This window comes from Gopherus flavomarginatus, chromosome 6, assembly GCF_025201925.1.
Source record: "Gopherus flavomarginatus isolate rGopFla2 chromosome 6, rGopFla2.mat.asm, whole genome shotgun sequence".
NCBI lineage: Eukaryota > Metazoa > Chordata > Testudines > Testudinidae > Gopherus > Gopherus flavomarginatus.
Genome location: NC_066622.1, coordinates 8,374,617 through 8,401,289, shown reverse-complemented (window position 1 = coordinate 8,401,289; position 26,673 = coordinate 8,374,617). Strand labels below are relative to the sequence as shown.

Below are 26,673 nucleotides of genomic sequence, written 5' to 3'. Positions count from 1 at the left end.
CGGCAGTGGGCTGAGCCGCTCAGCCCACTGTTGGTCTGGGGTCCCGGCTGCTGGCCCCGCACAGCCCGCTGCCGGTCTGGTGTTCTGGCTGCCAGACCCTTCCCAGCTGGGGTCCCGGCCACAGGCCCCACTCAGCCCATTGCCGGCCTAGGTGAACAGAACCCCAGACCAGCAGCAGGCTGAGTGGGCCGACAGCATAAGATCAACATTTTAATTTAATTTTAAATGAAGCTTTTTAAATATTTTGAAAACCTTGTTTATTTTACAATACAACACTAGTTTAGTTATATAATATATAGACTTGTAGAGAGAGACCTTCTAAAAAACATTAAAATGTATTAGTGGCACACAAAACCTTAAATTAGAGTGAATAAATGAAGACTGGTACACCACTTCTGAAAGGTTGCCGACCCCTGGCTTAGACTCATGCAGGAATGCTAGGGAAGGAGGGGTGAGAGAGAGAGAATGTAGAAACCAGCCACAACTCAAATCTCAAGCTACTAGGACCCAGGTACTCTAGTGACAATGGTACTATAAACCATTAGGACTATGGCCTTGTTCTCCTGCCCCTGTCTGCACCAGACACCCAAGGCGGGCCAAAGTGAAGGGAAGTACATGTTGCATCTTGCTGCTACTGTGTGTTCTCCCTGAAACACTGTGCCAGCTTCTGATACAAACTGTTTTCTACTTCATCCTCTTTAACTGCCCTTATTTACCAGCTGCTTCTTACTTATGTTAATGATGTTCTCTGCTCATTTTGTCATTCTGGCTTTGACGCTATGTGCCATTAGTTCTCCGTTCTTGCCTCCCCTTTCACGTGATATAGTGAGTAGTTTGACAGGGCTTACTATAAAGTCCTACCAGAATATGGCTTAGTGTTATCTCCTTTTCATATATACTTACAATGACTATTCAGGAAATATTGTGGAAATAAATTGCTTTCAGTGCTTTGCTGTGGACACAGATATAATCACAGGGTAATGGGTGCGCAGAAATATTTTTGAATGCTATTATCTAAAATACGTTGAAGAAGGGGTTAAAATTAGCCATAGGCGACAGCCGTCATATTATCAGCAATCAATAGGAAAGCGTGAGGGTCATATCCTGCTCACTTTACTCACAACAGTATTCCCACTGAAGCCAATGGGACTAATAATGTGAATAAGGAAAGCAGGCTTTGGCTTAAATATGCTTCATTACAAAATAGGAAACTGTTATCCATAAAAATATAAATGCTTTGTGCTTCATTGCAGTAATACTGATTTTATTCCTGACATGTATCAGCATGAGCTCAGATATATTATTTAGGAAAATATTTTTTTTAACAAATTGCCATTTAGCTCTGCTGGCTATAATGAGTTTATATTTGTCAAATGGTTTTATGTTTAAATGAAAAGTTCATGATAAACAACCTTTCTGAACTGCAGTATACACCATCCATGGGCTGGCATGACATTCATCTTTAGCAAATAGTTTGGGAGGTAATCTATGTGGATATGAAAATGAGTACATTATTTCACAATTAACAAGTACTGCCAAGTAGAAGAAGAGGAAATCTCAGAACACCTAAGACTGTGTTTTTCCTTACTAGTTATGATTCAAGGAAACTTTAAAAAAAATGTTTTAGTATTAAAACTGTCCACCATTTGGACTGAATGATTAGTGCAGTGATGCCTGGCAGCATGTTTCTTTAGACCTTGTTTAATTTCAAAAACATTTATCAATTGTTCCATACTAAAGAAAATCCAAGCACAAAAGCAAAAGCTTTGGACTAAAGTCTGACTTTTGTGGTTTTGTTTTTGTCTGGTGGAGATACTAGAAGCCAAAAACAGTTTCCCTAAATACTGTGTACACTGGACTGTGAGACAAGGTGGGTGAGGTAATATCTTTTATTAGACTAACTTCTGTAGGTGAAAGAGACAAGCTTTTGAGTTTACACAGAAGAAGACCTGAAGATGAGCTCTGTTTAAGCTCAAAAGCTAGTCTCTTTCACCTATAGAAGTTAGTCCAATAAAAGATATTGTGACATTCTACCTCAGAGTTGCATCCTGGAATCCCCATATTCAATGCTATCATATAATTATATGTTTATTACAAAGTATGCCTTGTGAGGTATCATTTGAAAAGTCTTGATCTTTTGAACATTAATATCCTGTTGGATTGTATGTGCTATCATTATATGTGAGGTTATGAAGTATTGCTTTATGTTACCGAAATATGTTGTGAGGACACACACAACCAGCCGTTCAGTTACAACCGCGGAATAGCCAGACATCAGTTAATGGCTCACCAGTACTCATCAAAGAAAGAATTCATAATCCCAGAATCTATGCAATGGAGACTTTTCAAAGACAGCACGTATGTAATGGAGACTGCTTGACCAACGGGTACCGACTGACTCACATGTCACAGCATAGATATTTCCAGCAAGCTGGAAGAAACTATAAAAGAGGGGAAGTGACATCATTTGGCCTCTCTCCCTCCCCTCCACTCAACACCTGGAGGAATATCTGGAGGACAAAGACTTTGAACGGGGAGGGTTATCCCAGAATGGAAAAGAGTCTCACTCTGCGTATTGAGGATCTGTAACTTGCTTGTACCATCTGTCAGTATGAGACACTGCTTGATTCAAATCCTGTTTAGTTTGTAGAAGTTAGACTGCAAATTTATTTTTATTTCTTAAGTAACAAACTTTGATCTCTACACTTGCGCCTTATAATCACCTAGAAATCTATCATTCTGTAGTTAATAAATCTGTTTTATATTTTACCTAAAAGTGTGTTTTGGTTGACTGGCTTAGGGATCTCAGCTAAGTTTACAAGGCTATTGTGTGTCTACGTCACACTGAGGGAGTGGCAAACTTAATAACGAACCAACAATGGCCAGGCTTCTGTTCAGTGCAACAGTACAGTTCTGGGGGGAATTGGCTGGAGTCTCTTTATTGATGGTTCATAAATAGCTGGGAGAGCATTCATGTAACTCAGTTGGGTTTGTCCCTGCCTGTGGAAGTGCAATGCCTGTCAGAGGACTGGAGCTTGACATTAGCATCACAGTGAGAGGCAACCCAGGCTGGTGGGCTTAGGAGAGCTCAGCAGTACCCTAGCCAGGTTGCACCCTGGGGACCCTGTCACAATTATCTCACCCACCTTGTCTCTCTAATATCCTGGAACCAACATGGCTACAACAACACTGCAAACTACGTAAGACAGATGCAGACAGAGCCTTAGATGCACTGCAGATAAGTTTGTACACAAACCTACAACTCTAACTCACATAAATAATTCCACTGATTACTCACCCAGGTAAAGACTACAGGATCTGTTTGAAAGCTGCAGCATGTGCTACCCAGAGCAAATATGAGGCAACTGGGAGTGCAGGAGCCCAGACATGGCCCCAACCTGTGACTATGTTCTGTTGGCACCAAGCAGGACCTGTGGGTGCATTACATGGATGTAAAGCCTACTGCTTTGGAGAGAGTCAGACCTAATCTTGCCTAGCTCCTGTGTAGGTACATGGGGGTTAGGTGTGAAAAATGAAGATCTTTACATCTTTTCCTTCCTTATATCCTGCACAGAGGCATCTAGAAATCAGCCCTTTGAATGAGACTGGATTTTTGCATTCCCTTTTTTGTTTTGGTAATTCTAAGCAATTTAAAAAACACAATGCAGACACTTCTTAACTATTTATATTACTGTGTGAAAGTGTTCTTCAGACTATCAAATGTTATTGGTATATGCAACCCACACACATTGTCTGAAAGTTTATATATCTGCTATATATAATGCAGAGAGCCATAATAATTTGGGTGGCTGGATAATGGTGTGTTTATTGATTCATACTCAAGAAACTAAAAATTAAATTATATTTTTTCCATCAGAGTACTGAATACTATACACAATACTCTGCAAGAACAGGCACATGCTAGTTTTTATGTTAATTCTGAGGACTGCACATTATAATATAGTCAAAAGCAGAATCTTCAAAAGCTTTAAGTATATTACAGTATTTCACTTAAATATGGGTTGTAGCTGTTGAATTCCAGACTTGCCAGCAGTTGGGTTATTATGCAATTGTAGAATTTTTGTAAAGGAAGTGCAATGTTGTTGGTGTTAATAAGAATCCACTGATACACACTTTCAACCCCTAACTCTTTCTTAAAGTTTCTGTTGAAGAACATGCCTTTTTTGTCAATAAGCCTTAAGCATTCACAGCAGGGTTCTCCTTTGGCTCTCATCACATCCTTGTCTTGAGAAAAAGGGATTTCAAATAGTTTCTTCATCCCACAATTTACAGAGATTGTAACATAAAATGGGGATAATATTTACTTACCTACCTCTCAGGGTAACTAATGTTTATATATCATTTTGAAATCCTCAGAAGGAAGAATCAGTTTAAGTGACACGCATCATAAAATATTAAATTGTTATGAAAGATCACAAATGTGTTTTTTGCTGTACACAGTGAGGGCTCTAGGCCCTGCATATTTTTGTATATGGCACATTCCTGTCACATATGCATTGGAAAGATTTGCAACTTTCAGCTGTTTCCCCAACTGGGGAATATTACTCTCAGATAAAGATGGTGGATCTGACTCTGAGCTCTGATAGTCTTCCTCTCCCTCAAGTCTAGGGGCCAAGATTTTCAGAAGTGACTAGTGCTTCCACGTATATAAAGTTTTAGGTACCCATCTGAGACACTTTACAGGGGCCTGATTTTCAGAAGCCAGGTGCTCAGGACTTGCAGACAATCGAGTTTGGGTATCAACAATGGAGGTACCTCAAATCAGTAGTCACTTTTGAAATTTAGTCTCCAGTTTTTACTTTGTGACAAGTATAAGGCAGGGGCTAGGCTGCACTTTGTACTGAATGGATGATCTCTCATGCAGCAGCAGAGCACATCATGAATTCTTTCTGTAAAGCCAGAGAATGCAGGGTTAGGATGAGAAGAGCGAATTCTGACTGGGACTCCTGAACACATTGTCCTCTGCCCCACCTAGGGTGACCAGACAGCAAATGTGAAAAATTGGGACGGGGGTGGGGGAAATAAGAGCTTATATAAGAAAAAGAACCAAAAATCGGGACATCTGGTCACCCTAGTCTCACCCCAAAACATATGCCCCTTCCTTGCACGATACCCCCAAACATACCCTCCCCACCCAGAGTGACACCTCCAACCCCCCACCTATACTAACTCCAAACACTCTCCCCTTGCTCACACACACTGACACCCACAAAACCTCTCCCACACACAGACATCTACCCTGTAGTGACACCCCCAAGACCCTTCCCCCCACAGTGACACCCCAATACACAACCCCTCCCATAACACCCCAAAACCGCACACTGCCCTCCCCTGATGCCCCAAATCCCCCTCCCGCTACACAACCCCTCCCTCAGACACGCCCAAACCCCTTCCTGCTACACAGCCCCTCCCCCACAGACACCCCCAAATCCCTTCCTGCTACACAGACCCTCCCCCCAGTCACCCCAAAGCCCCCTCCAGCTACACAGCCCCTCCCCCACAGACACCCCCAAATCCCTTCCTGCTACACAGCCCCTCCCCCACAGACACCCCCAGATCCCTTCTTGCTACACAGCCCCTCCCCCACAGACACCCCCAGATCCCTTCTTGCTACACAGCCCCTCCCCCCAGACACCCCCAAACCCCTTCCTGCTACACAGCCCCTCCCCCACAGACACCCCCAAATCCCTTCCTGCTACACAGCCCCTCCCCCACAGACACCCCCAAATCCCTTCCTGCTACACAGCCCCTCCCCCAGTCACCCCAAAGCCCTCTCCCTGTACCCTACCCTCTCCCCGACACCCCAAAGCCCATTCCCAGACACCCCAAAGCCCCCGCCTGCTACACAGCCCCTCCCTCACAGACGCCCCAATACACAACCCCTCCCATAACACCCCAAGACCCCGCACAGCCCCTCCCCCCGACACCCCAAAGCCCCCTCGCGCTACACAACCCCTCCCCCACACAGCGACACCCCCAAACCCAACTTCCCTCCACACAACCGCCCGCGGGCCGCGCCCGAAGGGAGGGGCCGGGCCGGGCCGGGCCGGGCCGGGCGGCGGCTCCTCCCCCGGCTCGGGGCAGCCCACGTGGCCCGGCTAAGATGGCGTCTCCCTTGGTAGCTCAGGCTGGGGCCGCGCTGCGGGGGCTGGCCCGCCGCTCCGCCCTGCTGAGGGGCAGTTTCCCGGTGAGTGCGAGTGGGAGGGGGGGGCGCCCCGGTCTCCCGCGCGTGGCAGGTCAATGGCCCCCCCGCCCCCTCTCCTGGGGGGGGTGATCAACGATTGTCCCCCCATGTCTCCCTCTCTGTGGGCGGGTCGGTCAGTGGGGGTCCCCGCCCCGCCCCCACTCCTGGCCCCTTGCTTAACACGCGCCCATCAGAGCACCCTGCCTGGGCAGCTCTGCAAAGTGCTGTCTGTCTGTCCCCGCTTCCTTAGGTTCCACTCCGTGCACCCGATGAAGTGGCTTTTAGCCCACGAAAGCTGATGCCCAGAGAAACGTGTTAGTCTCTGTGATGCCACAAGGACACCTTGTTGGTTTTGCTGATACAGACTAGAGGCTGAACTCTGCAACGTTCACAACCCTCCTGTTTCAGAAGTTTTCTTCTTTTCCCGCTCTCCCCTGCTGTGCTGTCAGCGGCAGCCCTTGTCCTAAAGTCAAGGGCAGCCCCCTGCAGTAACCTGACAGTGGCACAGAGGTTATCTGATGTTTAGGGTTATGCCCCTACAGCTTTACAGCAAATGAGGTATGTGCAGGATTTGTCAAAAATATGCAAAAAGCCAGGTACCTCCAGTGAGCATGGACACATCTTCCTGTTTAGTTTATGGAACTTGGCTTTCTTCTGACTTAAGCAGTGTCATTTATTTGGGAGTGTATTAAAATCTTAAATACTTACATGATATTATGTTTGCAGAAAGAAAACAACAAGAGGATTCTGGTCATGCTTCCTTTTGTCCATGTAAACCCATAACAAGTTGCAGGATCACATCCTAAGGCATAATCTACATTTAAAAGTTAGGTCCAAAGTAAGAACTGTGCTCGAGGTGGAGAAATTCCCACTCCTGAGTGCGGTAGATAAACTGACTAAACCCTCTGTGTAGACACGGCTAGTTCAGTGAAATAATTTTTCTGTCGACCTATCTGCTGCCTCTCATGGCAGTTTCAGGAAGGAGGATTACGTTGATGGAAAAACTCCTTTGGTTGCTGTGGGAAGTGTCCACACTATCACAATAAAGGAGCATAACCATACTATTGACATGGCCAAAATCAGCAAATGGAAAGTTGTTTGCCTAGTTTTATTGTGTTTGACAGCTACTAAGTTTCACTTCTGTTCTATGTGCAAGGCTTATATGACCTTTTTCAAAATGTGAACTGTAGATTTAGCTCTGAAAATACATGCCTACTGCTTGTTCGGATTTCCCATTTGGGCTAATTTATGTAGAAATCTGGTAAACTGAAGAGAGTTCCTCTTTTGGGAGCCTGTTTGATTACAAAAGGCCGTCTGAGCAATGTTGTTATCCATTTTCTTGGTATTGCTTAATGAGGCCAAAATTAACATTTGTGTAATTTTAACCAGGATGTGAATATTATGGTTTAAATTAAATTAAAAACTACCTTCTGATAACTATCTCCAGATGGTTTCTAGAGTAGACTTTTTAGTTTTGGCTAATTATTTCATCTGCAAATCTTCCCTCCTAGGTGCCCGCTCCTCATTTTCTTAATGCAAATATAAAGTGTATCATGGCTGCTCATTATTATCTTGTTAATAGCTATTTGACAATGGTGCAGAATACAAAGATATATTTTAATTAAATCTATTGTTAATTGTTTTTAACTGTGGAAGAACTCAGCGTAATGCATCATTTAAACAATGCAGTAGTAAAGACACTATATTTCTAGTAATGTTATCATGCCTGGGATGGTGGAATGAAAATAAAATGGGAAGACCACCAGATTTGCCCTTGATGCTCTTTGTTCTAGGAGTATAAATCCTGTAGGCTTCTGTGGGAATTGCACTTGTATAACTAAGGGAACAGTTGGGTCTGTGATGTCCAGGGCACACTAGTTTACCTGAGAAGGTCAATAATTGATCTACATGCCATAGTTTTGTGGTCTTAGTGGCATTATTAAACATTTAATGAACCACTTCCTATAGTCTTTAAATCAGGCAAAACTTCCCTGTAAGTTAATGGGAGTTTGGTGTTCACCAGGACTGCATGCTAAGGGTGTACAGTAATAATCATGGGGATAAAATTAGACATGCATTGTAGACATGGTATCATTGGCAGCCAACTGCTTTATTTTTCCTTTTTTATCAGGTCAGTAGCTGCACAGATATTTGCTTTGGTCCATGCTTCGGAGTATTAAGTTTTTCCCAGCAGCAAAGCCCTCTAGAGCTAACAAAGCATGTTTCCAGTCCTGTTCTGCTCTGCAGGTGTCATTCCTGGTAGTACAATATTATGTGAGTTTTATTTCAGATAAAGTATGCTGTTGATCCTGAACATCACTTAATGGAAAAGAAATAGTACTTCTATGTCTGCCTGGACCACCTGTAATCAGAGGCAGATTACATAATTAGACTCATAGACTTTAAGGTCAGAAGGGACCATTATGATCAACTAGTCTGACCTCCTGCACAATGCAGGCCACAGAATCTCACCCACCCACTCCTGTAACAAACCCCATAACCTATGTCTGAGTTATTGAAGTCTTCAAATTGTGGTTTGAAGACCTCAAGCTGCAGAGAATCCTCCAGCAAGTGACCCGTGCCCCATGCTGCAGAGGAAGGTGAAAAACCTCCAGGGCGTTTGCCAATCTGCCCTGGAGGAAAATTCCTTCCCGACCCCAAATATGGCGATCAGTTAAACCCTGAGCATGTGGGCAAGACTCACCAGCCAGCACCCAGTTCAGTTCACTCCTAGTTCAGTTTTAAATCTAGAATTACCCGTACCAACTATATCCATTTTACTGTTCTATAAAGTAGTTAAATGGTAAAAGATCATGGGTGTAGTATTTGACAGATTAAACTGATATCCAAGGACACACTTTCATCCAAATGTAACTACTGTCAGTCTTGTATGTTAGCCCCAAGAGCATTGTTGGTGCTAAAGATGTGATCCTGGCTGGCACAAGATGCTTACAATGTATAATCCTGATTCTGCAATATTAATTGCACAGGCAGATGCTTGCACCTGTCCGAAGCCCGACTTAAGTAGGGCTTAGTGGTGGGTGCAGAGATTTGTCCATGTGGATCGGTTTGAACAATAAGACCTAGATCCATAAATGTATTTGAACTCTTAACTTCCTTTAATTTCAGTGAAATTTGGAAACCTAAATATCTTCTGAGGATCTGGGCCTTGTAAACTGTTACCACAGGTGACAGGGCTCAGTTCTGTGAGTAGTCCCACAGAAGGTAATAGAATTATTCACGGTAGTAAGCACTAGATCCTATAGCGCTTGCAAGAATGGGCCAAAATGGGATACAATGCCTTCAGATGTGTATGTTCAGTGTCTTGCACAATATTGATCAGGGCCTCTGCATATTATTATAATAGAAATAAAGAACAATGATTATAAAGGTTTTTATTGCATTTGTTCCATGATTCCCCCCATTTAGCTTCTAATTCATTAAAAAATGTCTGTAGTCCAGTCCTTCAACCAATGTTTGTAACCTTTAACTACTGTGAATAATTTCACTGGTTTTGATGACACTATACAGGTAGTAAAGTATATGCTGGATTGGAGCCTTAATTTGGACACTTTGTATATAGAAGCAAGGACTGTGTAGGCCCCTCTTGCTGTCTGAGGTGGAGCTCTTTATTGTCATAGTATCTGTTCGTGAATATATTTGTTCTGGACTTTAGCCCACTACCCTGTAATCTTGGTGATTTATTTGCAGAAATGATTTTTGTCTAGAATGAGTGTTGCGTGCTAAACACAAATCATGGATCCTTTTCCTTGTTGCCAAAACTGATTGCACTGGTCATTACTGTATTGAAACAGAAAAGTCATTTGAATGAATGTGGGTGGTACTGCCTTTGAAATCTGCAGGAACAAACACATTCCTCTATAAAACTTAATTTTAAAGGAGCAGTATATAGTATTTAACCTTGTCTTTTGTCATAGTTCCTGGTTTCAGAAATGATACGACATTTCTTATACATTAACTTTCTGTTGGTTGTTACATTTTTACAAGGGTTAGAGTAAATTTCGTAGCCAGATTCCTAACTTCCTTTCTCTTATATTTTTAATAAATTATGCAATGGTTCTTGCTTACAGAGATTATATCTTATCAAATCCTTCAGGAAAAATAAGACATGGATCTCAGTTGTCCGCAGTGTCCCCGTACAAGAGAATGCAGGCCCACTCTTCTTGGAGCAATATTTATAAAGAGCTCTGAAAAATACTCTAGAGACCATTCTGTGACACATTTCAGTGGAACCCACTGCACTGCCAGCCTGCAAGATTGAAGTCTCCTCTTTTCTTGAGTGGGAGTTGGGTCCTATGGGAGTATAGAGTGTTTTCAAAATAGTCTCAGAAACAGTGAACTAAATTTCAACAATGAATATAAACAAGGTATAGTTGAGACTGGATTATTACAAACTGCTCAAGGCAATTCTTCAACCTTCTAGTGCCAAGTGCATACTATGCATCAAGTATCAGAGGGTAGCTGTGTTAGCCTGGATCTGTAAAAGCAGCAAAGACTCTTTGCTACTATATGACATATATGTCTAGAAGAGCATTCATTGTGAATCCTTATTCTCAGGCTCCACCAACATGAAGAATCCCCTTCCATGGTATAAATCTTGTCAAGTCTTTAGGAAAGATTCCCTCTTTCATGCCTCATTGAAAATGCCAAATTATGATTTAGTGACAGGAGTTGCCTGTAAAAACGTGCCAGTTGCCTTAGCAAAATTAGCAAGTTTTTAAGGGTAACCACTGAAAATCCATAAAAAGTCTTCCATTGTTTCTGCAAATGGAGAAGACTTTCCAACCAGCGTAATAGTATCTGAAGAAGGTAGTGATTCAAATAAAATTCATGTTCTGCCATACCACAAATGGATATATTGAAAATAAATTATAGCCCAAAAGCAGAATTCTCACACTTTTCCTCTTGGGTCTTTAGCTCCATGTAAATTATTTAAACCTTTTTTGGAGATTCAGACTATACTTCAGTTTGACTCTTTGTGAATGACAGATTTGCCCTTGAGCTCCAGTTGTATTATGTCTAGAAGGCCTTGAACTCTGCAGGCATGCAGTGCATGAAAAGCTCGCAGATTTTCATGGATTTCCTTGCAAAAAAACAAAATGTGGAGCAAACCTTTGGCCCATTCCTCCTGTGCTAATTTGCAGAGACATGACAGTTCCATTGGACATTATGATAAATTTGTTATGGTATGGGGAAGCAGTGGTTATTACTGCAAACATATTTTTGCCTTGGTCAGATAATGTATGTTGGGAAATCTAACTTTAGATAGGCCCTGATCTTGCAAGTAATTCCATGCAGATAGACCCTTGTGCCTTTAAGACAGTGGGACTCTGTGCTAGTGACCACAGCTTTATTTAAAGGCAAAAAGAACTTTGCCATGCATCTACTTTCTGTTCTGCTTCTTCTGAGCACTTTTCAGACTGTCTTTTAGGTATCTAGCAGAGCGTGTGTGAGTGAGACAAAGCCAGATGGACAGAGCACTGCAGTGAGAGCTGAGAGGGACTTCTGGGTACTCATTCTGATTGTGGCACTCTGAGGATAAGGACACTCATCCTCCCTGCCTTTATTTCCAACCAGTTCACCTAAACAAATGTCACCTCACATGGGTATGGTTTGGCTTAATTAGCAGTTTGTAAAGCCTAGTATAAGAATAACTATTGGTACGAATCTACTTTCTAAAGTTCTATTTGTAGCCATGGGTAGAGAGTCCCTGGAGAATCAATATTCATTTGGTGCTCTTTGAAAGAGTTCTTATATTGTATAGATATCCAAGTCACTTCCCTCCTATTGCCTTGGTTTTTTCCCTTCCTCTGGCACGGTAACATGTTTGGTAATATTACGCCATATTCTTGGAAAACATTAGGTTAACAGAAAATTTTGTTTAACCTCCATTTGATTCTGTTGTCTACCAAATGACCTGCAGAACAGATGTCCTGAAGAATGCTTAGGAGTTTGAGCCTGGGTCCTTAATAACCACTGTCTCCTTATATACTTATTCCTCTCCCACCCTGTGTCAGGCTGGAGTAACGATTCCCTGTATATTTTCTTTGTACCCTTTATTTTTATTTTTATTTCTTTAAGGGGTTGACTGTCATTGCGAACTGTCAATTCCTTGCTTTTTAGGGATGTCATTTTGTTAAATCCAGCTCATTGTTTTGTACAGTTTTGTGGTTATTTAACCAACTCCTGCTGAGTGTCTGACCACGCCTTCAGTTGAGTATCTGAGGGCATTGTTCCCTCAGGCAACCCAATCTCTTTTTTGTAGCTTCAAGCATATACTTCGCAGCTTTGAGCATATACCCTAAGGAACTACTCCAGCAAATCCAGTTCTTTAATATGCTCTGCTGAAGAAGCAAGCTTCTAGCCATCTGCTGAACCAGTTTATCTGTACTGTCATCTTTTTTACACAAAGTTCTTTAATAAAATGTGAGGCTTCATGATATAAGCATTACTGGTTATGACAGTAACTTAGAAGCTGGTAATTATGCACTGATCCATAATTAATATTTATTCAATTAAAAATCAGATCAATAGTTTAGAGACTTGGAGTTATGGGATGAAATTAAGTAGAGAAAACTTTAGATTGAATATTGAAGTATTTTCTAACAGTGGCATTTGCTAGACTGTTGCGCGGGAAGGGTTGGTACTCCCAATTGCTTGTGCCATTTAAAAGAAGAGATTGGACAAAGCACTGAACACATCCTGTAGGCAGAAATCCTTCTTTGGTATGACGATGTATATGATAACCTGAAGCATCTCTATTTTCTGATTTATCCTGCTGCTGATAACACAGGCCTTGGCTACACTCACACTTTACAGCGCTGCAACTGGGGTGTGAAAAAACACCCCCCTGGGCGCTGCAAGATACAGCGCTGTAAAGCGTCAGTGTAATCAGGGCAGCAGCGCTGGGAGCGCGGCTCCCAGCGCTGCACGCTACACCCGTAAAGGATGTGGTTTACATGCAGCGCTGGGAGAGCTCTCTCCCAGCGCTGCTGCTCTGACTACACTCACACTTCAAAGCGCTGCCGGGGCAGCGCTTTGAAATTCCAGATGTAGCCATACCCATAGTCTCACATAACAGCCAAATATTGTTGATTGTCTAAAGGGAGAATTCAGAAAAGTTACAGATGGTAATGATAACATATTTATACACACAAACATTTGTTTGTAAGGACAGATTTATTTTACAATGTTAATCTCATTGTATGTTGATTCAGAGAACAAAAGATATTCAATGAACATCACCTTTGTCTGCAGGGGAATTACCAGCTTTCTACTTGGTTGATTCTCTCTCTCTCTCTGTGCTTGCCCATAGACTTCTCAAACAGTAGCAGTGCTCCATCTTCCAACATATTGAATTAGCTTTTGTTTCTTTTTGTCTGTCTTTTGGTGACCTGACAACATATAAGTCACTATCTGCAGAAATCATAATTTGTAGTTAGATACATCCTCAGTGTTGGGTAGATGCATAGTGGACTGTGTCTTAAAACAACTCTTTTAATTTATGTAAAGTTCCCTTTTTAATATCTTGGGGTCCATAGAGCATATGATGTGTTTCAGGGGTCCCTAACGCGGTGCCTGTGGGCGCCATGGCGTCTAAGTGCACCCACGTACTGGTTGGTGGATGAGCATCCGCCAATATGCCGCTGACAAGCTGTGTCATCCAGAGGTGCTGATTTTCGGCGGCAGCACCTCTGGATGATGCTGCTTGTCGGTGAAATTCCACCGACAAGCAGCAATGTCGGCAGATGCTTATTCACTGCCACGATCCTCTGTGGCTCGTCATCTGGTGCCCGCCAGACAAAAAAGGTTGGGGACCACTGGTGTATTTAATGATTCTGTGACAAATTCTTACAGAAATATAAAGTCCCTGATAGTAAGTCAGCATTCAAAATTAGGCCTGTTCTGTGAATATGAAGTGTTAAATTGGTGCTCTGAAAGTCATATATTCATTTGTGTGTATTGCATGAAACACACTCTCTTGAGGTTTTACTTAATTTGAGTAGTACTGATTATTGATTGGCACTGGAAAACACAGTAATTTAAACATTCGCTTCTACCCTCTCTGTCCTGCATAATTAATGGTTCAGGTTTAGTTTTTGTCTTTTCATAATATAAAGTCATGGATTCTTGCTGTCTGACAGTGAAGGACCAAAGGTTATATACAAGTTCTTATCAGCTAAATGAGGTTGTACAAGCTGCATTGTAAATGTTGCAACTTCCCTGTGTGCTTTCTTGCTCTGCAGAATGAATGTGACTTTTTATATAGTGCCCATGCAATTTAAGTTAATAAAGCTGAGATTCATCTTAAAGGTGGTGTAGTAGATGGAATGCTGACCTGCAGGATTCAGTGGACCTTAATTTATGTCCTTATCCCAAACTGAATTAGGTTTTTATGATTAAACTGTACATGGAAGAGTTGCATTTGTCTGGAAATCTCGGAAAGAGTCTCAGTAACAGCAATTTTAAAAACACCCAGTCATGTGTTGTGTATTCAGAATACTTTAGGAACAATAAGGAAGCTCTTAGGAACAAAAACTGGCTAAGATGAAAAATGGGAAGGTATTACAAGAACAGGTAAACTCTAGAGTATAGATAATGAGCAATAGTCTCAATTTGTGTTGCTGAAAAAAGAAATATTCTTACTGTTGTTTAGTTTAGCTATGGTACCTAACTCTTGTCCACTTAAATTCTCTGTGAGATGTCAGAGACTTAGATGAATTCTGGCAGGGAAGTAAGGGTAAGGGAGATTTTTGAGCACGTTTGTTAACTTTCCCTGGTTGTTAAAGATTTTTGGCTAAAAAATGAAGCAGTACATTAAACACTGGGCACAAATTACCAATGAAACATTTCATTATTCTTTTAGATCTTCCTCTATGGGGTCCAGAGACTAAAGAACAATTAAATGACAGCCAGGAAGGCAGTTACTGCCTAACAAAAGAAATAATAAAAAATCTCCTGATACACAATATTGGCATGAAAGAGTCTGGTAAAGGAAAAATGGACAAGTGCCATGACTGATACCAGCAACTGGACGAAGAGTATCTCAAAAGACTTAGGTGGTACTGATGGGGAGATGGAGGAACTGCCCCTTTTGTAACGTTGCATTCTATATATGTGTGTGTGTATATATATATAGACATCTCTTTTATAGACCACTCCTATAACAATGAGCAAACTAAGACAGAGGTTAAGTGACATGCTTGGTGCCACAGATGTAGTTGGGGCCAAAGCCACGTTGAGTGTTGAGGGGCTCCTGACTCCCACGCCAATCCTCAAATACAGAACATGAGCCGCTTCCCCTCTCCTCCCTTACTCCCATTTTTGAAATGTCCAATATGAAACTGGTTTGAAGATGACTGTCCGGTTACTGATCGGCTCATCTACCAACAGCTGAGTGTTCTCGCTCTTCTATTCATTATGTACTGTCTCTTATGCAAAGTTGGTGTGGGTTAGCATTGGGCTTGCAGGTGACCTGTTACTTGGTGCCTCAGTAATGTTATCAGCTGACAGGTAGGTAGTGTTTTTAGCTGCTGGAAGAAGACACTTCTGATGGAGGATTGCTCTTTCTACTCTCTCAGTTCACTGATTAGATTTTATTGTACAATGAACTTCCCTAGGTCTAAATGTCTCAATCATTTCAAATGGCTGAGCATATGCTGTGCATGTACCTGCATTTCCAGGAAGCAAGATTGCTTTGTTTTAAAGATGACTTAAAAATAAAAGTCTATTTTTCTGACGTGTTTGATCAGTGATGTGGGAAATGTAGAAATCTACTTTAAGGTCAAAGTCTCTGATGATGAAGAGATGACGCTGTTTGCCAGAAGCTGGGAATGAGCAATAGGGGATGGATCACTTGACGCTTACCTGTTCTGTTCGTTCCCTCTGGGGCACGCGGCATTGGCCATTGTCGGAAGACAGGATACTAGGGTGCTAGATGGACCTTTGGTTTGACCCAGTATGGCCGTTCTTATGTTCTTAACACTGCTTACAATGTTCCAGACCCTTGCTTTGGGATTTGATGATGACAGCAGTGTAAATTTCCATCATGTGGTTTTCCAATACCCAACATGACTAATGGAGAAATACTGCTAAAAAGTGACTTGTGATAGGTGGAAAATGCTTGTAACATTTGGTCCCCTATTCCAGCCACACCAGTATCTGTGTGGCCCTTATTTAGGGGCTTGCCTCAATTCAATAATTTTTGACTTTTCAGTTTCTCCCCCACTGAATAACTCAGGAAATCAGAAGGTTGCATTCCTTCATGGATGTACTATGCTAACTTGAGCATATTTCAATCTAGTCCGTGGAAACTATCTAGTCTGATACTTCACAAAAGGGAGCTATGTAAACCCACCTGGATTTAGTGAACAGACTTGCATGTCAAAGTACACTTTGGACAGTTCTGTTTATGTATTATATTTTCCTCTATTTCTCCTGTCTCTTTGTATTAGAATGGATATTTGCATCTTTCTTGTTTAAAAATGTCATGCTGCTAGCTGCTCAACATCATAGTCCACAGTGGTGATGTGATTAGGTACCATAAAGATTATTAGTATGTGACTTCAAGTAATTCAGAACAGGAGCAGAAAATTTCTTAAAATACTTCCATTTTATGCTTGATTCCCTAGTAAACACAAGAGAGTACAGGAACATATTGGCCACACTGTTTCTAAATTGAATATTTATCTAAGTTTTCCATAAAGTGTCAATGACTCCTGTCACCATGTCTTTGTGGGTCACATCTGAGAATATCAAATTCAGGACAAACTGTTGAGAAATAGGGCTGGCACACCCTAAAATGGGTGGTTATTCTCCTTTTGAGATATATCAAACCAGCAACAAAAGTAAACTTCTGTTTGACCACACTGGCTAACAAGAAGTCAGAAAAGGAGTTTCCTTAGGCATTCCAGTCCTGGATTCAACACCCAGGCACTACACTTAAAGATGAGTAATTATTAAAACCAGTTTAATTAAATCAAAAGGTGGTTCTGCCCCTAAAGGACCAGGCACGCACCCAGGTCAATATACAACTCAGATCTTACGCAGTAATCACGCTGTTGCCAATCTTTTAGTATCTAAAGGTTTATTTACTGAAAGAAAGATGAGAGTTAAAATTGGTTAATGGAATCAAATATTTACAATAAATGCAAAGTTCTTGGTTCAGGCTTGTAGCAGTGATGGAATAAACTGCTGGCTTAAGTCAAGTCTCTGTTTGCTTCCAAATAATTGGAAGATCCTCAGTCCCTTGGTTGGAATGTTCCTATTAGTATAATGGAGATGTTTTCAGGGCCTTTTATAGCTTCTGCCATGTGGAGAGAAATCCATTGTTTCAAACAAAGCCCTCAGCACAGCTAGTGGAAAATTACAGGTAGCAATATAGTGTTTGGAGTCACATGGTCAAGTCACATGTACATGCATAATTTCACTAACAGCAGAGGGCATTACCTATACTCTAGTTGTTCACATGAAAGTCCATCAGGCATGGATGGGTGTCTTCCATTTTCCATTGTGAGTTAAGCCGCTTAATTTAATGAGCCCCTTCATTTGAATAGTCTCTTTAAGATGTGCAGGCTAAATACCTTGTGGGTGTTACCCCAAGTGCAAACATATTTGAAATAAAGGTATAGAGCAAATGCTCATAACTTCAAATACAAAAATGATACATGCATACAAATAGCATAATTGTATTCAGCAAATCATAACCTTTCCACGGACACCTTACTTGGCAACCTTTGTACAAGATTTGTTGCAATTATATAACTTCATATTTTAATCAGATAACGTCACAACTCCTTAACAGACTTTTTAAAAAATATATTCTGTAATGTACAGCAGTATTGAAAAGCTTTGTTGATAAAATGATTACTTGAGTTAGGAATTCAGAAGCATTTCTGACCAACTAATTGGTCGTGGCTTGGGTTTCTTAAGAATTCAGAAAGTTTAAATTGGGTTGAAGTAAGTATACTGAAAATTCATAGGAAAGCGTAGTCTGAACATCATAAATGTTTTATCTTTTTGTAGGTGGTAAAACAGCCTTGGATTTTCTTTTTCTTCTGGCTGTATTAAATATGCAAAGCATTTCTTCCATGTTATATTTTGCATAAAAGTGTAATTTTTACCTTGTAGAAAAATTATGAAGTTAAACATTTTATAAGATGAGAGCAAAAATATTAAATTTCCCCTTAAGATATTTAAAGTAAAAGGACCATTTCTAATTTATGTGGAGAAGATATTTCATTTCACTCTTTCAATTAGTAATGCATATCACCAACAATCATTTCTTTGTAAAGGCAGGGAACATATTACAGTATTTTCTGTGACTGATTACACAGTTGTATATTGCAGTCTATTTTCAGTAGCTACTTCAAAGCCCCTATTCTTAGGTCCAGGAAAGCTGCCTTTCCTAAAGCTTTGAATTTTAAATAAGTAAAATGGCCATAATTTGACTAAAAATAATTACTAATGTAAAACAGTGCTATTGATAGCTAGTCCATTGACAAAATAGAATTGAATCTGTGAATTTTTATTATGCTTACATTTTATCCAGAAAATAGGCTTATTTAAAAGCAGTGAAAATTGGGTCTAGAAATGTGAAGATGCTCCGAGGGCCTTTGAGTTGTAAGCATATGGATGCTCAATAAACAGCCTGAGTGCTGATTTATTATATGTTGAAGTTTTGTAAATCCTGTTTGTTTAAAAACTGTCGTAACTATTCATTTTGCAAATGTTTTCGAATTTAATGTGGTTGTGTGACATTAAGCAACACAAGGTAGGTGAAGTAATATCTTTTACTGGACCAACTTCTGTTGGAGAGGGAGACAAATTTTCAAGCTTACACAGAGCTCTTCTTCAGGTCTGGGAAACTTACCCAGGCTTGGTCTACTGTAGGAATGTATGTTGGTATAACTGTGTTGCCCAGGAGTGTGGAAAATCCTTCCCCCTGAGCGACATAGTTATGTCGACCTAACCCCCGGTGTAGACAGTGTTGTGTTGAAGGGAGGCTTCTCCTGTTGACATAGGTACCATCTCTCTGAGAGGTGGAGTATGGGAGAAGTTTTCCTGTCAGGTAGCATCTTCATTAAGTGCCATAGCAGGACAACTGCACCACTGTAAGTGTAGACAAGCCCTCAGAGCTAAATACAAGATAAACAAACAGATTGTTTAGCAAAAGTAGTTAACACACATTTCAAGGGACCATTCAAGGTGAAGTGGCCTGTTAACACGCCTCCAGGCATAGGGAGGAAAGGAAAGGGTCGGGAAGGCAGCTGGCTGAGGTGGGGATATTAGATTGTTGTGATAAGCTATAATTCCAGTGTCTGTATTCAGTCCATTGTTTTTAGTGGCTAGCAATGTTATGCATTTAAGCTCTCAGACTCGTCTTTTGAAAGTGTTGTGTAGGTTTCCTTTGAGAATGAGAACTCATAGGTAGGGTGACCATATTTCCCAAAGTGAAAATGGGATGCTGTGTGAGGCTGGCCTGAACCACTTGGTGTCGCCACTGACCTGAGGTGCAGATGCAGGTCAAAACAGACAGAGTGGGGAACACAGGGCTACTGTGGGACGGGGGTGTCACAGATTGGGGTTCAGAAGGGCTAGTGGGGGAACAGACTGACGTGGGCTCAGGATGACAGCATTGAGCCAGGGGCTGAATGGGGGGGGGAGGTCCTACAAGGAGACCTTATAGCGGTGCAGCTGCAGCGGTACACCTGAGCTGCGGTAACATCTGTAGTGTAGACTTAGCCTAAGCTTCCTAGGTCTGAAGAACAGCTCTGTGTAAGATTGAAATCTTGTCTCTCTCTCACCAAGAGAATTTGGTCCAATAGAAATATCTTACTTCAACTACCTCTTCTCTCTAATGTTCTGGGACTGACATGGCTACAATAACACTGCATATGACACTTAGCAAGTCAGCCTTGTAAAATTCTACTTACCTGTTTGCTGGGGATATGTAGCTTATTTTTAGGGAGGCCAGTAAAGTGTCTTTAGTTTTGTTGACATCCTCATTGTAGTAAAGGAGATTTGCTTACTATGTGAAAAGCCCTATAGAAGAGCTAAGTAGTGGTGGTAGTATTATTTTATTTATTTATTTACAGTGTGGTTTTAGGCAAGTCGTTTAGGCCAAAATATTTCAAACAGGAGTGCATAAGATAAGGCTAACACGTTTCTATTTAGATTAGCTTTTTAGAGTTGCTAAGTGCCCACAAATTCCAATGAATTCATTGGGCATTGTTGGTGCTCATTTCTTCTCAGAATTATACTTTAAATGCTAGGTATTATCAGTGTATCATATGACTTGCCAGCCTTTACAGTGTGCCATCCTGAGGGATTTTTTTGCAGTTTTTCTGTTAACGTGTAAATAAAGAGTTTGATGCTCTCCTGCATCAAAAATCTACTTGGTATGGAAGAGGGGGAGCTGTGAGGATTCAGCTATGGCTCCTTGAGTCTGTGGGCTGATATGCATGGCCCAGCAGCTGTTCAGATTTATGCTACTTGAGTATTGGCAGCGTGGAGCCTGCCTCTCGTTACCCACGACATGTCCCCTCTACCAGTGTGGGAGTGGGCAGATAATGCAGGAACTGGTCCTGCCAACTTTATTTCAGCTGAAGCTCACCCACCACTCCAATGGAGGAATTGTCAATCAGCTAGTAACAAACTGGATCAGAAATGGGAACCTGGCAGGGTTTCTCTCAAGGTGTGGCGCAAGCCTGAGCCTATGAGATACCATTGGTAGTTTTATTATTGACTGTAAAGGAAGACTGAGTTCGAGGGGAATAATCATAAAATACCTCTGTATACAATGGGTTTGTGTGGACTTACAGTATGAGTATTACATGAAATTTGAAGTAGTTAAGGCGTTAACGTGAATTAGAAGTACTTTCTTACCCCAACTTCCTCACCATGTCGGGTAAATCTAAAGGCTAAGTTTTAAAAGGTGACCTAAAGGCATCACTAGAAAAGAACAGCATGTTTTTCTTGAGGTGTAATCCAAATGATTTCTGTAATCTAGGAACATAACACCAAACTACATTATTGCCAAGAGTGAAAAGGTCGGACTAGGGAACAATCAGTTTGCAATCAGACTGCTTATAAAAGACCAAGGAGCACAAGGCAAAATCAGTTCTCGAGCATATAGCAGGACAGAGAGAGACAATGAAAAATGGTCCTGAAACCTTGAAGTTAAAATGTTTCTTGTAGTAAGTAACTGGCAAAGATCAGTTAAAAGTGGTAAATGTGTTTATATTTTTGTATAATTAAGGGATTGTCAGTCCTCCCCTTGCTGCCACAAGCTTCATTTCCTTTAGATATTTGCAAAGTTTAAATAATTTTCCTGCATTTCTAATGGCAGCAGCTTGGAATATTCAAGTTATAAAGGGTATTAATGTTTCTGAAACATTTTGGAAAACTGGGGAGTTGCACTGTGTGTGATGCTAAGTCTCAGGATTTGAGAAATGCTCTCTCTAGTAGCTAATAGGAAGTTTTCCTGGGCGAGAACTGGCCCTTTCTGAAAATCCTAAGTTTCCTTTGTCTTTGCAACCACAAAGGATTTTTTTAAAATCTTCAAAGGTTGAACAGAACATAAACCAATTCAGTGCTGTCTTCCAGACTCTCCTCTGCTGCCCTGGTTGCTTCTACTTATGCCAAGATGCAGTGTGGTGCTGCTGTTTCAAATCCAGTTTTGCTCTGCTGCTGCTTGGGAAAGCTTTGAGAAATGTTAGAAGGTGGGCTTTAGGGAACAAGAGAGAAAAACCCACAGAAATCTCCACTAGTCCCCAGTGTCTCCCTTCCCCTAGGAAGTAAGAGGCTCTGGGGTAGGGGAAGGGAACAGAGAGAATGCTGCTGCTTTTTTCCCTCAGCCTTTGGGTGTGTGGGCGTGTGTATCTGAGGCCTGTTCATAGAAGGTGTAGCCTTCCAGAGTAGGAATCCTAGTACCCAGCTTATTTCAGTAGGAGATGTAGGCATGCCTTCCCACCTGGGCAGTTGGGATGCCTAATTTTCATATCAGTCTTTGGCTAGTAGGTTAGTGCTCTGTCTACCAGGTGTCTAGTAAGTCCTGTATTTCAGAGGATGGATTATGGAACTTGTGTAAATGGGGAGAAGGTGCGCAAGTAGACACTTGGTTATGTGTGTTGGAGAGTGACTGATGGGATACATTTTAAAAAAGCATAGGTAAGGAGGAGAAATTATTGGGGAGAAGGAAGAGTGGAAAACAGTGGAGAGGTAGAGAACACAATAAAGAAGGAAGACACATCTAGCAGAGGGAGGCAAACGAGAACCAATGGCTGAAAGCTGAAGCCAGACATATTCAAGGGAGAAACAAGGCACAGATTTTAAAGAGGATTAACAATAGAAACGGACTAGCAAGGGAAGTGGTGGATTCTCCATTTCTTGATGTCTTCAGATCAAGAATGAATGCCTTGTAGGAAGTTATGCTGTTGTCAAACACAAGTTATGAGGCTCAATTCAGTGGTACTTAGGTGAAATTTAATGGCCTGCGACATACAGAAGGTCAAACTAGATGATCTAATGGTTCCTTTAGGCCTTTAACTCTGTGAATCTATAAGAAGTAAAGGAATAGAGGGAAAGAGGAACAGACTGAAAACAATGCAGGAAAAAATACACCATGCTCCACTGTAAGGAGGGGGCGGGGGAGGAACCATGGAGTGAAGCCGGGAGGGCAAAGATGCAATCCTAAAAGCGAGAGAGATGTATTAATTTCCATCATTACATGTTTATAATTAGCATATTGAGCAGCATCTGACAATTAACTACTAGTCTTAACTGTTTCATTCCTTTAAATTGCACGGAGACTGGCCTTAGTGAGAGGAGGTATGAAGTCACAGGCATTTAACACACTGGGAAGTAGGCTTAGTCTTTTGGCTAGCAGGTGTTTGGATAATAATGGGTGTTTAGACACTTTTTTACATGTCTGTGTTTTTGGGGGAAAAAAGTTTATACTGCAAAAGGGGGGAGGGATAGCTCAGTGGCTTGAGCATTGGCCTGCTAAACCCAGGGTTGTGAGTTCAATCCTTGAGGGGGCCACCTAGGGATCTGGGGCAAAAATTGGTCCTGCTAGTGAAGGCAGGGGGCTGGACTTGATGACCTTTCAAGGTCTCTTCCAGTTCTAGGAGATTGGTTTATCTCCAATTATTAAAAACCTTATAGTGTTCACAAAATTGGCGTAATTAAATAGCTTTTGCCATGCTAGTATAAGTAAGGAACGCTTTAATAGCTAAGTGTTTCACAGAACTGGAAGGGACCTCGAGAGGTCATCTAATCTAGTTGCTTGCACTCATGGCAGGACTTAGTATTATCGAACACCTGACAGGTGTTTGTTCAACTTGCTCTTAAAAATATCCAATGATGAAGATTCCAGAACCTCCCTCACCAATTTATTCTAGTGCTTAACCACCCCAACAGTTAAGAAGTTTTTCCTAATGTCCAACCTACACCTCCCTTGCTGCAATTTAAGCTCATTGCTTCTTTGTCCTATCCTCAGAGGTTAAGAAGAACAATTTTTCTCTCTCCTCCTCATAACAACCTTTTATGTACTTGAAAACTTTGTCATGTCCCTTCCCAGTCTTCTCTTTTCCAGACTAAACAAACCCAGTTTTTTTCAATCTGCCTTCAAAGGTCATGTTTTCTAGACCTTTAATCATTGTTTATGTATAGGTAGATATAGAATGTAGTAACTCTTTTTTAAAATGGAAATCACCACATGATCCCGTCCAGTTGGAGGGGAGGGATACAATGGAAAGGAAGTAACAAGATTTGGTCAGGGAAGTAACAAGTGCACTTATGGGAGGAGGACTGGGGAGAAGTATGTCAACAGAATGCATATGTGATGCAGAATGACTTTAAGGTTTTGTCACTCCTGCTAGGCTTAATTTGTGTTTAAATTCTATGTATGCTGACGGGAGGATAGGTGTCTTAAGTCAAAATGTTTGAGTGACCTCATACTGAAGACCTAACAAATGAAGATAGATGAAGGGCTTGTGTACCTTAAAAAGTTAAATCAACATAAGGCAGCTTATGTTGACCTAACTATGAAGGTGTACATACTGCAATGCTCCTCCTGCTGGTTTAATTATTCTGCTACCCCAACATAATAAAACCACCTGGACGAACAGTGTAGAGCTTAGGGTGTGTAGTTAGAGCGACTCAGCATCAGTGTAGACACTGCATTGCTTAGGTCATCCTAAGCAACCTCCGGCGGTATACCACAATGCCCACTGCGGCCATTCTGGTCACTGTTTTGAACTCTGCTCTCCTGTAGCCAGATACACAGCCATGGGCCCCTCCCCTTTTAAGACCCCAAGAAGTTTTGAAATGGCTCTTCCTGTTTGCTTGGCATGGACAGCTCACGTTGTATCTTCCCAGCTGAGTATGCCAGCTCCACGCATCAAACACGCTTCTGTGGGGTGAGGAGGCTGGGGTCTGTGGCTGGATCTGTGGGGAGAAATCACTGTAGGGAGGCCGGGGGAGAGAATCACAAGGACCTCCCCCCATTCCATGCATCTTCCAGGGTTGCAGCAGTACCAGAGGCAGTCCACCCCATGGGATAGTAAACATGACAGCTGCACAGACACCCAGCTGTGAGAGCCTTGTTGGTATATGTGTTTGTGAATTCCCTGTTCCATCCCCTTTAAAAATACTTTCCCCTGTATGTCTGAAGTTTACCTCAGCATTACATAGGTATGTTTGCATGGGAATTGTTGTCAGTAGCTGCTGGTGTGGTCCTGTGCTCTTGTTTTATGCGTGTGTGCGTGCGTGTTCACTCTGTGTGCTGCCCCTGCTCTGTGCAGATCGCTGACACAGCAAACCCCGAGAGAACCCCAACTACCACAGACTCTAGTAAGGTACGAAGGAACCTGAGCTAGTTTTATTGTCAAACGAAGCATAGTAATAGTTTCCTATAGACTCTACAGGACATACTACAAATTTGTGCCCCCTGGCAATGGACACAGCTCAGTCAATGGTGGGACACTCCACTGCCCCGTAGGCTGGACAAAGATGTGCACTCCGGGACCTACTTTTATACAGTTACAGGACAGATCACTCATCCCTCCTGACGTATTGAGGTACAGCCCGTAGGCTCATTAGGGTGCTGTCTCCCCTTTGATCATGTTGTTTCAGACAAACAGATCTATCCATCATGCTGTCCTGTCTTTAAGATGCACCTGCCTGTTCCTTGTTATGTCTGTGGAGTGTCCTGATGTCATCTTGGCACAAGTTCCTCTCCTCACCACTTCTGTGAGTGAGGCCTGCCTCTGGCTCACAGCCCAACTTTTGCTTAGCAATGCCTGGAAGTACTTCGGTTCAGGCTTCAGGCCTCAGACTGGGCCTCTGACACAACAGGTTATGTTTCAGGGCCTCATCTTACTACAGGAATAAAAATCTACTTACGGAAACCGAATTTATCTTTATTATTCTCCATCACATGGTGGCTGCTGCTAACATTCACGACAATAGCAATAGGTGCTTGTGCATTGTTAGCGTCGGGCCCGCATAGCAATCATTATAAGGTTCATTGCACCCTACAAACAATGCCAGGCTCAGCAGTAGATTTTAACAGTAAGCTGCAGTAGTGTATGTGGCTCACTGTCAAAATGCTCCTTCCATGCTTCCCTCAGCTGAACAGTGCCTCCTCCTGTTGAGCTTCTCTTACAGTCTTGTGTTCATAACGTGCTGCACAGTACTGAAGAGCAGTGCAGGATCCAGGCTTTCTGACAGAGATGGCTGGCTCGTAGGTTACCAGGGCAGTTGAAAAGCATCTAGAAAGCTAGTAGGATGCCCATAGAAGGATGGGATTGAGAAACCTGCAACATGTGACTCTGTACCTGCCCCTGTGAGGCATTGCAAACCCCTTCCTAAAACACCCTGCAGCCAGCTGCACAGTGGGATAGCTTCCCGCAATGCATTGCTCTCTGTCGATGCAAGTGCTGCTACTGTGGATGTTTTTCGCTGACACGAGGAGTGTCATGTGGACATGCAACTGGGTTACTTACGTACTTCCTGTATGTCGATGTAATTTAAATCGACTTAACTTTGTAGAGTAGACATAGCCTAAACGGAAACAGACAGAATAAACACTTGGGAGTATTTTAAAACCTAGTTGTAATACAAGTAATGGCTCTACTTAATGCATTTCATGTTGGTTTCTCCTGTCAGTAGGTTTGTGCACTTTTAAATATCATTTAAAAAGCATAGAATATCAGGGTTGGAAGGGACCTCAGGAGGTCATCTAGTCCAACCCCCTGCTCAAAGCAGGACCAATCCCCAGATTTTTACCCAAGTTCCCCAAATGGCCCCCTCAAGGATTGAACTCACAACTGTGGGTTTAGCAGGCCAATGCTCAAACCACTGAGCTATTCCTGTCCCTGCCCCCCAATAAGGGGACCTCAGGAGGTCATTTAGTCCACTCCCCTGCTCAAAGCGGAACCAAT

General features: G+C 42.0%; 1 protein-coding gene across 1 annotated transcript in view; it reads left to right on the top strand.

The window, feature by feature from the left end:
* The first annotated feature begins 6,111 nt into the window (after positions 1 to 6,111).
* Positions 6,112 to 26,673, top strand: part of SUCLG2 (succinate-CoA ligase GDP-forming subunit beta) — a 220,251-nt gene continuing 199,689 nt past the window's right edge. The window contains 3 exon segments of the mRNA XM_050957476.1: positions 6,112 to 6,208; positions 8,337 to 8,385; positions 8,388 to 8,479. Of these exon segments, the coding sequence (XP_050813433.1) occupies positions 6,125 to 6,208; positions 8,337 to 8,385; positions 8,388 to 8,479 (225 nt within the window). The 5' untranslated portion in view covers positions 6,112 to 6,124.